The 19,107-nt window shown below is 37.6% G+C and overlaps 1 protein-coding gene across 4 annotated transcripts in view; it reads left to right on the top strand.

Moving 5' to 3' along the window:
* LOC139934589 (adenylate cyclase type 2-like) overlaps positions 1–19,107 on the top strand; it is a 201,850-nt gene that overhangs the window by 90,526 nt on the left and 92,217 nt on the right. For 3 of the 4 annotated variants that reach the window (XM_071928871.1, XM_071928870.1, XM_071928869.1), the window contains one exon: positions 9,361–9,777. In XM_071928871.1, the coding sequence (XP_071784972.1) occupies positions 9,484–9,777 (294 nt within the window). In that variant the 5' untranslated portion in view covers positions 9,361–9,483. Of the gene's footprint in view, positions 1–1,829; positions 1,944–9,360; positions 9,778–19,107 lie in introns of those variants that run through there. The other variant, XM_071928872.1, reaches the window with a different exon arrangement.

A 19,107-nucleotide genomic window follows, 5' to 3' on the forward strand; every position in this document is an offset into this window, starting at 1 on the left:
CACAAACATTGTGTGCCAAACTGTAATAATCCTCTCACACTCTTTAACCTTTTCACTTTGGATGACGTGCAAATTTGTCTTAACTTGCTTGCGCGCAGACGTGTTTACCTGGCAGAACCATTTTGCAGCATTCTTATTTTGTTGGCAGTCAGTCGTACACCTGATTTGAATGTCAATCCAGTGCACAGGTATGCACTTAACAATACTACGCTTCATTTCCTGTGTGCAAAGAGGGATAGAAGTTATCTGGAAATTATGCTTGTACTCTCTCCTTTATGTTATTTTATACATACATGTAGGCTTATGTTGAGATACACCACACCAAATGAGAAGACACCAAAATTGTACAACCTAGGTCCATGGATTGGCCAAATAGGATTTAGGGCATTTTACTAGTGGTGACACGTTCACCTAATAAGAGGGTCAAATTAAGTTTTGTGATGCATCCATTCTTTAATACTCATGAACCTGGGGACAAAATTACAAGTCTCTATCCTCATGTTAAAATGGTGTAAATATCATTTATTTGATACTCTCTCAGTAGTAAAATTTGAAACATGACATCATTGGACAGCCTAACCAAATAGATCTGTACATTCCAAAAAGGCCTTTTCTACGCCTGTCAATAGGTCAAATTCAATGCTATTTTTGATTGAATTTCATCAAAATTCAGGAATAAACTGAAACTGGAATGGACTATATTTAAAAATGTAACATCATGGAACATTTTCGGCATTTGACAAAATTACTCTTAAAAGGTGTGGAAGGTTATTAAAGGGGCATATTACACTGGTTTAATGTGACGATAAAGTACAGAAGCCTTAAGGCACTGGACTTGTTTGGTAATTGTCAGTAAAAGATCAGTCTTTTCACTTGGTGTATCCCAACATATTAAACTTGTAAAAGTTTGGGCTTAATTGCTCGTCGAAGTTGCGAGAGAATAATGAAAGAAAAACACCATTGTCGCATAAGTTGTGTGCTTTCAGATGCCTTGAATTCGAGACCTCAGCTGAGGTCTCGAATTCAATTCAAATATTTCTAGTGAGAAATTACTTCTTTCTTAAAAACTATGTTACTATAGATGGAGCTGTTTCTCACAATGTTTTATACTATCAACAGCTCTCCATTGCTGGATACCAAGTAAGTTTTAATGCTAACTATTATTTTGAGTATTATTACCAATAGTGTCCGGTGCCTTTAATGTAGCGTTATATAATAGTGAATAGCATAGCTATACTATGATCTCTGAATGTATACACTGTTCTCTAGGTTAAAGGGAAGATACACTTTTGGTAATTACTCAAAACAAATATTAACTTTGCATTGGAGAGCTGTTGATTATATAAAACATTGTGGGAAACGACTCCCTCTGAAGTAACGTAGTTTTTGAGAAAGAGGTAATTTCTCACTAAAATAATAAAAGACTTCTAGCTAGAAGTCTTTTTTATCTTATCTGAAAGCACACAAATTCGTCCAATTACCGAGGGTGTTTTTTCTCTCATCATTATCTCGCAACTTCGATGACCAATTGAGCCCAAATTTTCACAGGCTTGTTATTTTATGGTTATGATGGGATACACCAAGTGAGAAGACTGGTCTTTGACAATTACCAATAGTGTACCTTCCCTTTAACATCACAACCATCACACACACCTTGAACAAGGATTTCCTGTGAAACACAGGAATCCGTTTCTTTCCTGTCGATCCTCTTCCTCAATTCAATGTCCACAGTAAAAGGGAAGACCATTCTAATTCTTTGTTTGCTTCCGGAAAGTGCATTATTGTAACTACAAGGAAAAAGTTGGATGTATTTCAATCTGAAAGCTAAAGGGTTATAAAGGTTCATACCAGCACTAATCCTCCAGAGAAATATTTCCATCTGAAACGCTGTATGAGTCAAGGAAATAAGCAATTGAAGACACCTAACCATTGTAGTATGGCAGGTAGGTGATGGGATTATGCCTGTGATGATAAAAGTATAACATTTTGCTCACATTCAGAGTCGGTCATGAGAAACATATTTGGCTACCTATAGGCCATCGCAGATTTGTCCTTTGAACAAATATTGTAAGAATAACACATAAGGGAAACCATTCTGAAAACTCTTTGATATTCTTACCTTTTGTTTTTCAAAGGACAAATCTGCGTTTGGCCTATAGCCAAATATCTTTCTTGTAACATTCTCTGGCTGTATGTTTAATTCCATTTTTGTATCATCAAAGGTACAAATCCACCCAATATATCCTCTATCTGCCTTCATGTTGCTTATTTTTTTCACCATCAAATTAAGCATACAGCTCAAATTCCTATAGTCATGATAACACTAAAACATCAATAGTTTGTCATTGTTCACCTAAGCAGACCACTTACAATTTTTTGTTGTCTTCACAACAAGTAGAGGACAAGTAGTATTATTTTCTTTTCCAAAACCAATGATGTAAAGCACCATCGAAATCTTGGATAAAAGTTTACAACTGACCTGATTCTTCACGGATACAACAGAGGCAATTCACCTCCATGCCTCTAGTCATTGCCTTGGTGCCCTTTGAACCAATATGTGGTGGTGCCCTTTACAAAGAAGAAAATGCCTCGGTGCCCTGCCTTTCAAGAATAAAGCATCGGGCCATCTCGGGATGATGTCTATATGGCGGATCATAAACCTGAACACTAACAAAAAAGTGTTTTTTACACAATGTTTCAGTTCAAAGCGTCGGTTGATGTGGGGGTGTTACTTAGGTATGGTATTGACTAATACATTCCCATGCATGTACGCTTTGAGTCAATAAGTTGCTGAAAGGTACTTATCCAATGTTGCTGTTAAAGGAACACGTTGCCTTGGATCGGACGAGTTGGTCTATTAAAAGCGTTTGAAACCGTTTGTTATAAAATGCATATGGTTAGTAAGATGTTTTAAAAGTAGAATACAATGATCCACACAAGTATCACTCGAAATTGCACGGTTTTCCTTTTACGTCGGGAACTATCACGGTCGGCCATTTAGGGGAGTTAAAAATTTTGACTCCCACAAATGGCCGACCATGTTAGTCGACAGGGTAAAAAGAAAACCATGCAATTTCGAGGCATATTTGTGTAGATCATTGTATTCTACTTTTACAATATCTTTCTAACCATATACATTTTACAACAAACGGTTACAGAACGCTTTTCAAAGACCAACTCAACCGATCCAAGGCAACGTGTTCCTTTAAGGATGATTGTACCTTTTAAGTAGCAGTACAATGGTGTTCAGAATCATCAAAGCAGAACTAATGGGTCTGTTGCTGTAATGCTAAGGATATTAACTGATATTTTTAATTGTTGTCTTGAAATATGCAAAGTTCACATCGAACCTGGAGTCTTTCCCAAGCGGTTATGACTGCGCAGAGGCTCGTTGCGTCGAGGCTAACTGGAGAAAAAAGAGGAAAAAAAAGGGAAAAATCAAGGGGAAAAAATATAAAAGGGAAACTTTCTACCATATCGTTATATCACCCATCCAGTTGTGCTAAATGTTCTCAGTGTAAGGATTCTTTTTTTCTAGATATTTCATTTTACTGCTGCTGTTACACTTATGTAACTGTTAATGTGTTTTGTGTTGTTATTAAAGACAGTGGACACTATTGGTAATTGTCAAAGACTAGTCTTCCCAGTTTGTGTATCTCAACATATGCATAAAATAACAAACCTGTGAAAATTTGAGCTCAATCGGTTGTCAAAGTTGCGAGATAATAATGAAAGAAAAAACACCCTCCGTCACACGAATTTGTGTGCTTTCTGATGCTTGATTTCGAGACCTCAAGTTCTTAACTTGAGGTCTCAAAATCAAATTTGTGGAAAATTACTGATTTCTCGAAAACTACGTCACTTCAGAGGGAGTTGTTTCTCACAATGTTTTATACTATCAACCTCTCCCCATTGCTCGTACTCAAGAAAGGTTTTATGATGATAATTATTTTGAGTAATTACCAATAGTGTCCACTGCCTTTACGCTTTTGAGAAAGTCGAAAGTCAGCTTGTTATGTTTTGTTACATTTATACCATACATGTAGGTCCTTTTGGTTGGTTAGTAGTCTGCAACGGCTAATTTTATTTTGTCAAATCAAAAACTAAGTACTAAACTACCTGCAGAGTAAGATTCTTTTAAAAAGTGTACACACCAGGAATTGAACTTTGGTCCTGTTGTTTTACACTAGTCTATGCTCTCATTTCTTCTCGTCTGGTTTTCGGTAATGGTCTTCTTTTTCACTTACCCCAAACTCAACTTTCTAAACTACAAAAATTACAAAACGCAGCTGCTCACATTGTCACTCTTACCAGGAAACACACTCACATTACACCGGTTCTGAAGTCACTACACTGGCTACCAGTCGAATCTCAAATTACTTTCAAACTTCTGCTGCTTATCTTTCATTGCATTAATGGTTCTGCTCCTATATATAACATTTCTTTGGTAAAAGCTTAAACTCCTGCGCGATCTCTCCAATCTTCCAATACATGCATGTAGGAGTAGCAAGTCACAGGGCAATAGATCATTTTCCCAGGCTGGAACAACACTCTGGAATGACTTACCTCTTCAAATCCGCAATATTTCTAATCTCAATACTTTCAAGATTTCCCCTCTTGTGCGCCTTGAGCACCTCATTTTGGTGGATTTCGCCCTTTAAATATTCTTTACTATTATTATTATTATTACACCACACCTATACCCAATTACAATAGCTGCAAGTGGTAATAGACCTCACGCACATGACATAATTACAATAGGGCGCTCTCACCTAGAGGTCAAAAGGAGGTTGTTCATTGGCCAATACTGTGCACCGCGCGTACAAATCCGTGCGTCTCGAATGTTTTGTCTTCGTTTTTTCCTCTAATAAGATGGCTGCTGGATGAAGTCAATCCATAAAGTCTATACATGTAGCTGCATGATGGTGGGACTCAATACCCAGTTCACACATCGTGTGACCACTCTAAATTGGGGCAATTTCCTTGTGTCACCATAGGAACATGTTGATCAATGGTTGTTTGTGCCCCTCAAATTCGCTCTGCATATGCTTTCTTGTGAAATAAGAATAGTGCTTAAAGCCACTGGACACTATTGGTAATTGTCAAAGACCAGTCTTCTCACTTGCTCTCTCTCAACATATGCATAAAATAACAAACCTGTGAAAATTTGAGGTCAATTGGTTGTCGAAGTTGCGAGATAATAATTAATGAAAAAACACCATTGTTACACAAAGTTGTGAGCGTTTAGATGGTTGATTTTGAGACCTCAAATTCTAAATCTGAGGTCTCAAAATCAAATTTGTGGACACGTACTTCTTTCTCAAAAACTATGTCACTTCAGAGGGAGCCGTTTCTCGCAATGTTTTATACCATCAACCTCTCCCCATTACTCGTCACCAAGTAAGGTTTTATGCTAATAATTATTTTGAGTAATTACTAATAACCAATAGTGTCCACTGCCTTTAAAGGGAACGTGTACCTTTGGTTTTTGGAACCGTTTCATTTTTTTACCCCATTTATTACCCGTGTAATTTTCATTTTAAAAGGTGGTATTATTTTTGAGATACTGGCAAAAATCTGGAGCAGTAGTCCAGTCCATGCAGGATGAATAGTTTGTAATTTGAAAACACAACCCGAGAAACAGTTCTGACAGTAAAGTTTCTCAAATTCAAATGCGGGTGGATAAAAATGCTTTTTGGAAATGCTTTATGCTATCAAACGTTGCCTTGCTTCTAACCAAGTAGGTTTTTATTGCCAATAATTTTAGGAGAGGTTACCAAATGTTTACTGAATTTTTTTTAAGTGTAAGCCAAATCCTGTTGGACTCTTTACCTTTGCTTTAGAAATCTTTATTAAACTCTATTTTGCCATTTGTCAAAATGTAGTCAAAGTATGCATTTGTACATCATTTGGCATAATCGTGCTTTCCATGTTACAAACAGTTTCCTGTTTTTGAGCTTAGATTTAGAATGTGCTTTGGTAAGACCCGTAGAAAAAGTGTGTAGTTTTTATCTGAAAGCCCATCTGAAAGTTTTACACCGACCTTCAATTTAAAAATGTCATTCTATATCCTTTTAAAACATTATTGACAGTTTGTTTTTACATTTGCTTGACTAGGTAATTCTACATATTTACAGTAATTTAGATTTTTTTTGTAAAGCCTTCTTGGTGGTCCAATTGATGTATTGAAATGTTTACCATCACTCAGAAAGCACAAGGGAGGAATATCAAATAATTTGACAAACATCTGTAGATGTTTTTAGAGTATGTCTCGAGGCAAGTGAAGGGTCTCTAACAGCTTTCTCCATGCAATAATATTCTTTCAAGCGTAGTGGATTAATGGTTACCATGACAACGCATCAATGGTGAAGGTCACATCGTTGTTGGGGGGGGGGGGGGGGGGCGTACAAGATATAGGCTGGAGTTGATAGAGTAGCTTCCCAGGAACGTCTAGCATTAAGGACTCTTTGTCTGCAGGAAGAATTTGCAACCTCAAATCCCAACGACCACTTTCAATTTCCCGATCAACTAGGGCACTAAATCTGCCTTTGTAAAAGAAAAAAAACCTTCATTGGTAATTTTGTTTAAAGGATTAAGGGGTTATGTTTCATGCATGCTGGTCCTCCCAAAAGCATTAATTTGTTGGCTAGCGTGGATGTCTAATTTATTTGTTGCGATTTGGAGTGATTTATTTGATTACGAGTTACACAGTTGTGATGAGGCTGATGAGAATGTGCATTGTCAACTACTGCGGCAGGTAATTGTATCCCATTGAGGTGAACTATATGATTGGAAATTATTTGGAAGTGAAGCTTCTTGCTATGAGCTTAAAACCAGGTCAAACAAAGTGTTAATTAGCAGAAAGTTTTGCTTGACAATTTTGTGCTTAGAAAAATTAGTACGATACCAGTAAATGATGGTGCACTTTGCCATGGTAGGTTTTAACTGTTTTCTGGTGAGTAAAGTGTTTTGTGCGAAGTTACTTCTTGTGCTTGCCTTAAAGGCAGTGGGCACTATTGGTATTTACTCAAAATAAATATTATCATAAAATCTTACTTGGTAACGATTAATGGGGAGAGGTTGATAGTATTGTATTGTGAGAAACGGCTTCCTCTGAAGTAACCTAATTTTTGAGAAAGACGTAATTTTTCACAAATTTGATTTTGAGACCCCAGATTTAGAATTTGAGGTCTCGAAAAATCAAGCATCTGAAAGCACTCAACTTTGTGTAACAATGGTGTTTTTTCTTTAATTATTATCTCACAACTTCGAGGACCAATTGAGCTCAAATTTTCACAGGTTTGTTATTTTATGCATATGTTGAGATACAGCAAGTGAGAAGACTGGTCTTTGACAATTACCAATAGTGTCCAGTGTTCTCAGATTATGCTGCAATGAAGTGCTGTCATGTTTATGAGAAAGTTATCCTCTTGCACTGCACTCAGTATTTATTTCAACTTTAAAATTTAATCATCTTTTTCAAATAATTTCACATCAGTCACACTGAAATTTTTGCCTTCAAGTTTGCCGAAATTGGGGCATCTGGAACATCAGCCGTCATCCTATGGTCACGAAAAAGCTGCAGATGAATTTCATTCATTTAAAACTCTTTGACAGTGAGCAGATGGTCGTTTGTTAGATAGATCACAGATGTGCAATATCTTCTTCTGGGGGCCTTGACAAACACTTTTTCTTCTCTCAGAGTCACCTCCTCCTGCCCTCCACCCCCCCCCCCCACCCGACAGTCTACAGTCGGCCATTGTTATCTTACTATACTCTCAGCACCTGCTTGCTGGTGTACTCTAGACTTAAACTCTGGATGTAATAGATGTTTGAAGTGCAATTAAGTGCAGGGTTAGGTCGCTCCCATACTTTAACTGTTGACCTTTTCCAAGTTTTATGGTTTATGTGAAGCAATCACCGAGAAAATTAGTTGGGAGAGACTTATGGCATTGGGTTACCTTTAAAAAAGCATTTTATATTTCACAAATTGTTCTGTTCTGAAAATAAGTTATCGAACTGGTACAGGATTAGTGGACGATTGAATGCATACAGGTAGCATGCTTTCTTAAAACATGTTCAGTCTTATTTAAAGCCATTGGACACTTTCGGAACAGAAAACAAATTAAAAATTCACAGATTTACAAATTACTTACAGGGTTTACAGAAGGTAATGGTGAAAAACTTCTCTTGAAATATTTGTCCATGAAATGCTTTACTTTTTGAGAAAACATTAAAACAATATCAATTCTCGATATCAAGAATTACAGATTTATAGTAAACACATGTCATGACACGGCGAAACGTGCTGAAACAAGTGTGGGTTTCCCCCGTTATTTTCTCCCGACTCCGATGACCGATTGAGCCTTAATTTTCACAGGTTTGTTATTTTTTATATCAGTTGTGACACGCGAAGTGTGGGCCTTTGGACAATACTGTTTACCGAAAGTGTCCAATGGCTTTTAAGCACAATGACAGTCGATCACTTCAACGAAGTAGTCTGTTTTTAACTGTTTTTTTTAAGTTGCTAGAAAAACACAGAAATTAAAATGAATATTTAGACACATTATTAGGATTTCATCTATTCAACCTTTGGTTACAGCAGTCCCCACCTATGGAACAAACTCCCTCCAGAAATCTGTCAGTCTGACTCTTCAAAAATTTTGAAGACTGAACTGTTCAGAGTTTTTTTGTTTATTATTGATTCTTTGTTTGTTTTGTGCCATGATATAAATGATGAGTGCTTTATAAGAACCCTGTATTAATATTATTTAGAAGCCAAGTCTTATCTATCTCGGGATTGCTACCACTCTAAAGATATGTGGACACAACTTGAGTATTGTAATAAAGAAAGGACAGAATTGCTGATTTTAAAGGAACACTACAGAATTGGTTTTTGCAAACAGAACAGTTGCTGGCAGTACATAAACTGACAAACCTGTAGAAGTTTGAGATCGATCGGCCATCTGGGTCACGAGAGAATAGTGAACAAATTGTTACAAATTTTGCATTGCTTTGATGGCAAAATAAAAATGAATAAAACGCTCACTAAGCAATATAGACTCCAGACGAGAAGTTAGATTATTTATTTCTCATCAAATATGACATTTCAGACAGAAATATTTCAAGGGATGTTTTCAACTATCATCATCAATAGACCGTGTAAGTTTTATGTAAATCTGTGATCTTCACGATTTTTGTCTGTAAAGTTCCTTTAAAGAGACAAGAGTGATGACCTGACTAGGAAACTTAAGCTGTATCAATAAAACCCATAAACAATAAAACCAACACAGTTGATTTTGTAACTGTACTCTTCTCATCACTCAAGAATGAATGATATTGTCTTCTCGTTGCCTACAGGAATGCTCTGTCAGGGAGGAGATTGAACCTCAAGTTGGAGGGGCCACCAACACCGTCCAAGAAACTCTCAAACCCTCAGACATCTCATGCTCTCTTGATTTCAACAACTTAAACGCTTCCGTCATGAGTCGCTCAAGGGGTACCAGCCTGAGGAGGCAGTTTTACCAGATGGGGCAGGTTAGGGGGGATATCATCAGCTTCGGCTCCCTGGAGGATTTCTTCAGAGAGAGGGGGAATACCATGAACCATGCCGGCTGGTCGCTACATCACCTGCAGCAGAAGTTCCATGCCATGGGCATTGAGGATTTATATGACAAATACTGTGCCCAGATGAGACAGTCGTTGGTTTGTGTCATGTGCGTCTTAGGCATTCTCTATGGAATCTCGCTCATTGTGCTGTTTTTCCTCTACGAACAGGTGAGTAACACTGATCCCTTGGTTTTTTTTGCTAAATGAAATGTAGCTAGGCACTGGACACTATTGATAATTACTCAAAATAATTATTAGCATGAAACCTTACTCGGTAACGAGCAATAGAGAGCTGTTGGTACTTTAAAACATTGTTAGAAACGGCTCCTGTTGAAGTAACGTAGTTTTAGAGAGAGAAGTAATTTCTCACTAAAATATTTGAAATGAATTCGAGACCTCAGCTGTTACGAATTTAAGCATCTGAAAGCACGCAACTTGTTCGACAAGGGTGTTTTTTTTTTCCATTATTCCCTCGCAACTTCCATGACTGAGTTCAAGTTTGTTGTTTTATGCATATATGTGCGGGATACAACAAGTGAGAAGACTTGTCTTTGACAATTACCAAAGGTGTCCAGTGCCTTTAAAAACAAATGAGCTTCATATTCCTGTGTAACTCATACCATGTAATTTAATCATGCTGAGTGGATGATCAATAAGGGAAAGACGAAAGGGTTAAATGGTAGGGTCATCATTTACAGGGGCCAATTTCATAGAGCTGCTTAAGCAAAAAATTTGCTTAAGCACGAAAACAGCTCGCTTGTTTTACACATGTTACTGGCCAAAATTTCATGCCACATACATTGCTTATGACTAGTATTTAGTTGTTGTTTACTTAGCATAACAATTGAGTGGAGTCTTGGCCGGTAATCTGATTTTACTAAGCAATGATTTTTTTGCTTAAGCAAAAATTTTTGCTTAAGCAGCTCTATGAAATTGGGCCCTGGTAACGACCTTTAACAAATTTGTGTAATTTTTATCCTAAAACTTGCTTGTTGCAAAGAAGGAAATGGTAGTAAGCATCCTGTTAAATTATTTTGTCTGAAATGCCCAAGTTATAAGAAATCAATAAAAACTTTTGTATGTGAGAATCGATTCTTCAGAGGGGGAACGGGACGTGCCGCCTTATAATTTTGAGTAAAATGTGAACATATGTAAAGTGTCTCTTTATGAAAACTAAAACTTCCATTGTGTTAATTAGTGTAATTGTAAAACTGTTACATTCTAGGCAGTGAAAACATCCTAAATGTGTGTTACACATTGAGAAAAACGTGTTTTCTTGGAAACTTGATGATACCTTCAAGTCATTTTAGGTAACACCACTGGAGCAGGGAGGTCCTTGCATGTTACTCATAGGATCAGGAATTGCTTTTTTCGTTTATTATTTTTTTTCCTTTTTCAATATACATTTATTTCCACAAAACATTTCCACAATATTATAGTAATACATTGATAGAAAAAACCCCAAAACTGGCAGAACGCGTGGAGGCAAGGCCCAAAAATAAGCTAGGTAGCTTGTAGCGGCTTGCCTTTACAATCTGCTGTTCTGTCCCGTTAAACACTATCAGCAGCTTATAACTAGAAATTTTCACTAATTCTGGTTGGGAGAGGAGGGGGGGGGGGGGGCTGGAATATTAAATGAGTCATTGCCGCTTGTTTTCGGTCTCATCAGGGGACAAGGGTTGTGAGCACATCCCCCCTACGCCATTTACTCCAGTGTGCATCATGTATAAAAACCATCCATTTCACAATTTTACACAATTATCGCAATGCATCTTGTAAAAGTTGAACAATCTTTTCCAGACAAACAAAAGTGCCAGTGACGAAGAAGTCGGCACTTCATCATAATAGTGTAATGATAAAAAAAACAATGAGTAACATAGGGCAGATGGCTGTCAATAACCAACTGAACAGAGACGGTTTTCTAACCACACGTCTAACCTTCACCAAAACCAATGCATCATTTTCTGACACCTGTCATCACGCTTCATTTAATATTTCCATTTCATCTGCTCAGATCGTCTCTATCTAATAGACCACCAGTCGTCATTCCAACAACATTCACAGTACTAGCACAGACTTTCCCTCAATACACAGTTTCATGTCATAATGTCCTTATTGTTCCATTTGAAATGATTAAATTTCCGGTTATAACGCAAGGATCTTTTTTAAGGTGGCGTTTTCTTCTAGATTATTGAGCAACAACAGTAAACATGAGTAACCTTGCAGGTGCAAGATGTGTTCAGTGAAGGTGGTGTCAATTTTTACTTGTAGGTTTAAAGAGACCTTGAAACTTTTGTAGAACATCTGTTTTTTTTTATTGCAAACATAAAATCAATCTCGATAAGAGAACATTCTTTCAATTTCATTTAGCATTTCAAAGTGACATGGTTTGCACAGTGGTTGATTCAATTAGGAATGTTATTCTTCCTGCTTGAGTCCAGACGATTATGTTGCTCTGTGGAATGAAAATCAAAACAATTGTGATTAAAGGGACACGTTGCCTTGGAACAGTCGAGTTGGTCTTTGAACAGCGTTTGTAACCGTTTGTTATTAAATGCATATGGTTAGAAAGATGTTTTAAAAGTAGAATACAATGATCCACACATATTTGCCTCGAAATTGCGTGGTTTTCCTTTTACTTTGCGAACTAACGCGGTCGGCCATTGTTGACGAGGTAAAAGGAAAACTATGCAATTTCGAGAGATACTTATGTGGATCATTATATTCTACTTTTAAAATATCTTTCTAATCATATGCATTTCATAACAAACGGTTACAAACCGCTTTTCAATGACAAACTCGCAGACCAATCCAAGGCAACGTGTTCCTTTAATATCCCTGAAAAGTCTGGTACAGTTTACACCACATGGATAAAATCTACATGTAGGTCAGTACTTGATGTTCCTACTTTATTTAAAGTATCAAATATCATGCCTGGATATGATATATCTTTCAATGCGTAGTTACAAACCGCTTTTCAATGACAAACTCGCAGACCAATCCAAGGCAACGTGTTCCTTTAATATCCCTGAAAAGTCTGGTACAGTTTACACCACATGGATAAAATCTACATGTAGGTCAGTACTTGATGTTCCTACTTTATTTAAAGTATCAAATATCATGCCTGGATATGATATATCTTTCAATGCGTATTTTCAAAATCAACATGCCGTATACAGTGTTGAAACTTTTATTTTTTTGTAGCAGATTCAACCAAGTTCTTCCAGCATTAAACAAATTTAAAAAACCCATCTCCTTTTACAAATTTAATTCCAAGAAGGCAATCCTGAACTACTTCTTAAAGGCCTTTCAAGATGCTCTGAAGAAAGTACATGAAGTACACACACCATACATAAGGAATCGATTTCTTTCTCCGATACCTAACCTCAACGCTGAGTCATGACTAGATATTTGGAACGCTATAGACTTGAGGGCCCCAATTATGGCCCCGATATATGTTTTGTGCACAGAACTTACATCAGCTGCAGTGGTATCTCCATTTCGATTCTTGGTATTTAGACAGTGTGTGATATTTTGATGGCAATGATATTAACTGACACCTTATAAAAATAAGCCATGGGCTTATCATCCCACCCACCATACCTCCGCCTCGCTGCTTCCCACGGGCAACTCTTGTCAAATTTCAACACTTCTGGTTTTTGCCGTTTGGTTTCTAAGTATCATTAACACGCGCAGATGCTGTACGTGTTATTTTTACAAATCCTGCCTGTACAAAACAACCATACACTATTGTTTAATTTCCTCGGGTTAAGGCAGGATCACGTTATCAAACTTTTTGAATTGACGACTTCTCTTTATTTGTTCAATCCAATTATATCAGAAGTAAATGAGTGGAAGATCTTCAGGCTGTGTTTTGGTTAGATCTTTGATGACGCACGAGTTACCTGTAGCATTGTGTGACGGAGCTTTGCATTCTTTGTGGCACAGAGGTTGTACTCAAAACGTGAAAACACAGTAGTTTTGCTGCTCAATTAAGTTTTTGTTGACTGTAACTCCCAACTGTTGCGACAAACTACAACACAGAGCTCCTTCTAAAGCCATTGGACACTTTCGGTACAGAAAGAAAAATAAAGGTTTACAGATTTACAAATAACTTACAGGGTTTACAGAAGGTAATGGTGAAAGACTTCTCTTGAAATATTAATCCATGAAATGCTTTACTTTTTGAGAAAACATTAAAACAATATCAATTCTCGATATCGAGAATTACAGATTTATTTTAAACACATGTCATGACACGGCGAGACGTGCAGAAACGACCGATTGAGCCTAAATTTTCTTAGGTTTGTTATTTTATATATAAGTTGTGATACACGAAGTGTGGGCCTTTGGACAATACTGTTTACCAAAAGTGTCCAATGGCTTTAAGAAAGCGTGTCATTAAACTTTGTTTTCCTAGATGTGAGAAATGAGTCCATGTCAAAGTCCTCTCTGTACAGTTCACCAGAGAGCATCAATTCTGGAAGAATTTGATTTTTTACAACTCTTTCAGACAGAACTGGCTTAGAGTCCATTAACGGAAGGGTAGCTGTATGACGCGTCTGTCTATTAGAGACCATTACTTCGGCTGTAAAGGGGAGGTATATGTTTGGTAATCGTTCTTAAATAAAATGGCAATGAAAACTTTAGGTTAGAAGCCTACAGCAGGTTTCAATAATATAAGCATTTTGAGAAACATTTCACTTTGAGGTAATGTGGTTATGTTTAAAAAAAATTTATGCCTCAAAATTGGAATATGAGAGCAGTAATCGGTTCTCATTGTGTACTCCTTTAAGGAGGTTATTCTTTCTTTCGGATTAAACTGGGATTCTCAAAATCACGACTGCCTTTTGATTGAAAGTTTTCAGATGTTAGTTAAATTGTATATTTAATACATTTATATAGGATTAAAACAATTGAATATACAGAGTATATACCTTCCCTTTAAGTGAAAATGATAGGAACTTAAACCGATTTTTTTTTTTTTTTTTTTTTTTTTAAACCTATAGGCCCCTAGAGATATAAATGAAATGGATTCTACATGCATGATCTAGTCAGAATATTAAATAAAAGTACTGTTCTCTGCCTTTGTTATAGAAAAAATATATTGGGCAAGCAAAACAATTAAAGATGCTATGTCAGATTTTTCACGGATTTGACCAACAAATTTTGATTTAAAATTCAATAGGTATTTGGATGGGGGTCAAGAAAGTTACAAGCTTTCATTTGAGCCATTGCTTGAAAAAGTCCGCCAATTATTAGTAGCAGTGAAAGAAAGTGCTCAAAATTAGTTTTTGTCGGGATCCCAACAATATATCACGTGACCAATTCTTATGTGTTTTATAAGAAACGTTTTAAATTTTTGTCATTGTTCCTGACCATTAAAAGTAAAAGTTAAACTTTTTTTTGTTAGAGCGGGTGATACTCTTTGATACCATTCACTCACAAAAAATCTATTTTCTAATGTTTGTGGCCAAAAATCTGACATAGCATCTTTAAATCTCACTGTTTGTGAATGTGAGATCAATTTTGAAAAAAAAGTTCACATATACGATATTGTTTGCTTTGGTAGATGGCAATCATATATTTTACTTTACCACAAAAAATGATAAATTAAACTTTTCTAAAGCTGCAGTAACTTTGTTTTTAGTGAATTATATTAAAATGGTGCTTATAATTAATTTAAAGTTTCAGAGCTGGAGAATTAAAACACAACTGAAACAATTTTTTCCCCTTCCAAAATAATGGGTGCATTACCTCTTTGAGAAAAGCTGCCGAAGACAAGTCAGTCAGAAGAAATTTATCTCAAATATTAAACATAGTCCATGTGAACTACAATTGACCCATACAAAACTCTACCGGTGCTCGAACGTGAATTTGATTAGGGTTTAAATTAGATTTAGGCCCTTAATGAAATAGCCGACACCATTGTAGTCATCTCGGCTCGATAGGGCTGTCTTGGATTGTAGACGATGTTTAGCGAGTATTGGATTAGTAATGATGAACTTTTTGCCTCATTTGGGTGGGAAGCATTTCTGATAACCTTTGAACTTCAGGGGACTTAAGTTAATGGATTAGCAATACTTTTAGCACCACTGATGACCATTTGCAAGCAGCCAATGGCTTAATTGAAAGTTCTAGCACCTCAGCAAACAAAAGACATAGCTCAAACAAAATATGAAAATCTGTTAATCAAACATTTGGCACTTGAATCATGGTTTATCCCTGTACTGTGTCTAATTCATTGTGTTCCAGAAATCTCTGGAATTCTTTTGAGGATTTTAGGTCGGAGGGGTGGGGGGGGGGAGGGGTTGTTGTTCTGATGTTAAAGTATGGGAATATTGGGGGGGATACTCTTTGCACCGGCAAGATATGGCAGTGTTGCCAGCTCTCAAACCGCAATGAAGACACAATACATTGTGGCGTGTCCTGGCCAAGCAGATACGACCCACCAGGGCCCAATTTCATGGCTCTGCTTACCGCCAAATTCTGCGCTTACGATCACGATTCCCCGCTTACATGCAAGCGCCGTATTTCTGCGCTAACCTTGTAGGCGTAGAATGCCTAGTAACGTGGAGTACGCACGCGCAGAAGCCCAAATTCGCCGCTATCCCGTGAAATACGCTTGCCGTAAGCACAGAATTCCCTGCTTCCGTAAGCGCCGATTCCATGCTTACAGTAAGCAGAACAATGAAATTGGGCCCAGATTCAAAGCTTGGGTGTTTCTGATTAGCAGAGTTTGTATTGGTTCAATTTCTGGTTGTGACACTTGTGTCCTTAAGCAAGGCACTTAACCATTATTGCTTAAATGTCCTTCGGATGGCAACGTAAAGCCTTACTCCCTCTGAAGTAACATAGTTTTTGAGAAAGAGGTAACTTCTCACTAAATATTTGAATCTAAAAAAGACTTCAGGCCTGAAGCAGTTTTCAGACATCTGAAAGCAAACATAGGGATATTTTTTTCTTCTAATATTTTCTTGCAACTTCGACGACCAATTGAGCCAAATTTATCAAAGATTTGTTTATTTCATGCATCAGTGAGAAGTGGGAACTGAGAATACTGGTCTTTGACAATTACAAAAGGTGTCCAGTGCCTTTAAAGTAGTCATTAGTATTTCGGAAGTACTTCTTAACCAAAACTGTGGGTACTTCAACTTCATCATGGGAATATTATTTCATCACTTCAAAAAGGTGACAATATATATAAGGAATTCTTTTCTTTTCATCATACATCGATGTGTGTTAGAACTGTATACTCAGTCAGTACTTTCCCAAGTCCTGTGATAAAATATCACAGGCATATTACTAGTGGTATTCCAACCCTTGCAATTCTAGAGCAGTGTCCTACCAGCTAGACTACCGAGGTTGCCCAGTAGCCAGAGGCATTTTGAATTCTATGTTTTGGCAGCGGGTACCACAGCGATTAGAATAGATGTTAAGTTTGCATCGGGGATAAAGAATATTAATTTTGGTTTTTACCAATACACCGATGTGAATATATATTTATTTTGTCTAGTTTAACCAGGGTAGCCCCATCACTTATCGCAAGTTAAGCCCCCCATCCCCCCCATGGGTTGCATAAGAGTTTTGTGCGTTATGGTGTCCTTAGAAGCGAACTGATAAATATCATCTTGACCTCAGGCATGCAAGGTCATTTCATGGAAGCTTACATCTTGGAGGTTTCTTGCAGGGACTCGTAATCGAGTTTTGTTCACAACCAATGTTCACACATGCATGACATCTTGTTTTACAAAAGTGACCTTGTCCAGTCCACTGGCATTTCTTAGCAGGCAACTTACTGCATCGGTCATATATGAGAATTTGACGTACCTCTGACATATAAATCAATAATTGTTCACAAATAACAGCTGTACATGCCCCTTTCTTCATAAAAAAACATTGATAAAAATCAGAAGGTGCTGTCTTCACAAAATGTAAGGTTTTATTTTTTTTTTTAACCCAATTGACCTATAGACGATGTGACCTATGTTTACATTCAAACCGCCCTCTGTTGAAAAAACACTGTTTACGTCATTTTTTCGCCGGGCAAAAAGACACGTAGTCATGGTAAGATTGCCTTCCAAAACACAAAGGCTGCCAAAACACAAAGGTTTTGCCCGGCGGTATGCGCGCGACTCATGTTATGGTTTTCGTGTGACGTCAGAGGTCACATCGTCTAGAAGCTGTGTAAAAAATAATGCCTGTAGGAAGTCCATGCAGGCACTGTTGCCCTCACAATGTGATGTCACAAATACCCACTTTTGTGTGAAACAACTATAAAGTTCTCTATCTTAACCAAAATATGAATGGTTAAATTTTGAAAATTAATCTGATACAAAACTGATACAAAAATAGCATATTGTGGAACATTCAGGTGGCTAAGTGGTCTCTGAGTTGACTTTCACACCAGTGGACCCCAATTTTGTCTGCTCATTAAACGTTCCTAATGATGTTGAGGAAAATCCTGATTGGAAAAAAAACATTTAATCATGTAGGGACTGAGAATCCTTAACCACACGGAAGGCTCTTGGCCCAATTCATTCATAGAGCTTGCTTATTTTACACATCATCAAGTCGAGCGCACTCTAGAAGCTTGAGCCTGCTCAGTGATTTTTCTCCAGATGGTCCTGTCCAGCATGCAGGAGCGTAGTTCCTCAGCGCTGGTCAAGCCGGTGTCTCAATTTAGTGTGTCTACAAAGGAGAGACATCTTCTCTCACGCGAAGCCTTGAATTGGGTGGGCTCCCAGAGGATGGTTGATGGGCAAGCGGTAAGCTCCGAATGGCGGACACAGTGCCCAGCAAGCTTGAGGCGGTGTTCACGGATCTTCTCTGTAGCCTTTGGCCAGCCAGCATACACATGTTACTGGTCAAAAATCCATGTCATATACATTTGCTTGGGACTGTTATTAAGCTGCTATTTACTAATAGCGTAACAATTAGGGGAAGCCTTGGCCGGCAAACTAACTTTATTATGCATTTTTTTAAAGCTTTTTTAAAAACATTTTTTTTTTGCTTTAAAAGCAGCTCTATGAAATTGGGCCCAGAGCTTTCCATCTGGTTAGGATTTTCAGTCCCTCTGTGATTGCGTGGGTTTTTCCCAATCAGGATTTTCCTCAACATCTTCTGTTGAAAGGTATCGTCAGGTCAGCAGGTTACATTGCAATGTACTTTGGAGGTCTCTGTGGTTTCGTTACCGGGCCCAATTTCATGGCTCTGCTTACCGCCGAATTCTGCGCTTACGATCACGATTCCCCGCTTACGTGCAAGCGCTGAGTTTCTGCGCTAGCCTTGTAAGCGTAGAATGCCTAGTAGCGTGAAGTACGCACGCGCAGATGCCAAAATTCGCCGCTTACCCTTGAAATAGGCTTGCCATAAGCACAGAATTCCCTGCTTCCGTAAGCGCCGATTCTGTGCTTACGGTAAGCAGAGCCATGAAATTGGGCCCAGAATAGTTCCTCATCACAATTTATTAAGTTTTATAATTCATGAACCCTGCTT

This window comes from Asterias amurensis, chromosome 3 (assembly GCF_032118995.1).
Source record: "Asterias amurensis chromosome 3, ASM3211899v1".
In the NCBI taxonomy this organism is placed as follows: Eukaryota; Metazoa; Echinodermata; class Asteroidea; order Forcipulatida; family Asteriidae; genus Asterias; species Asterias amurensis.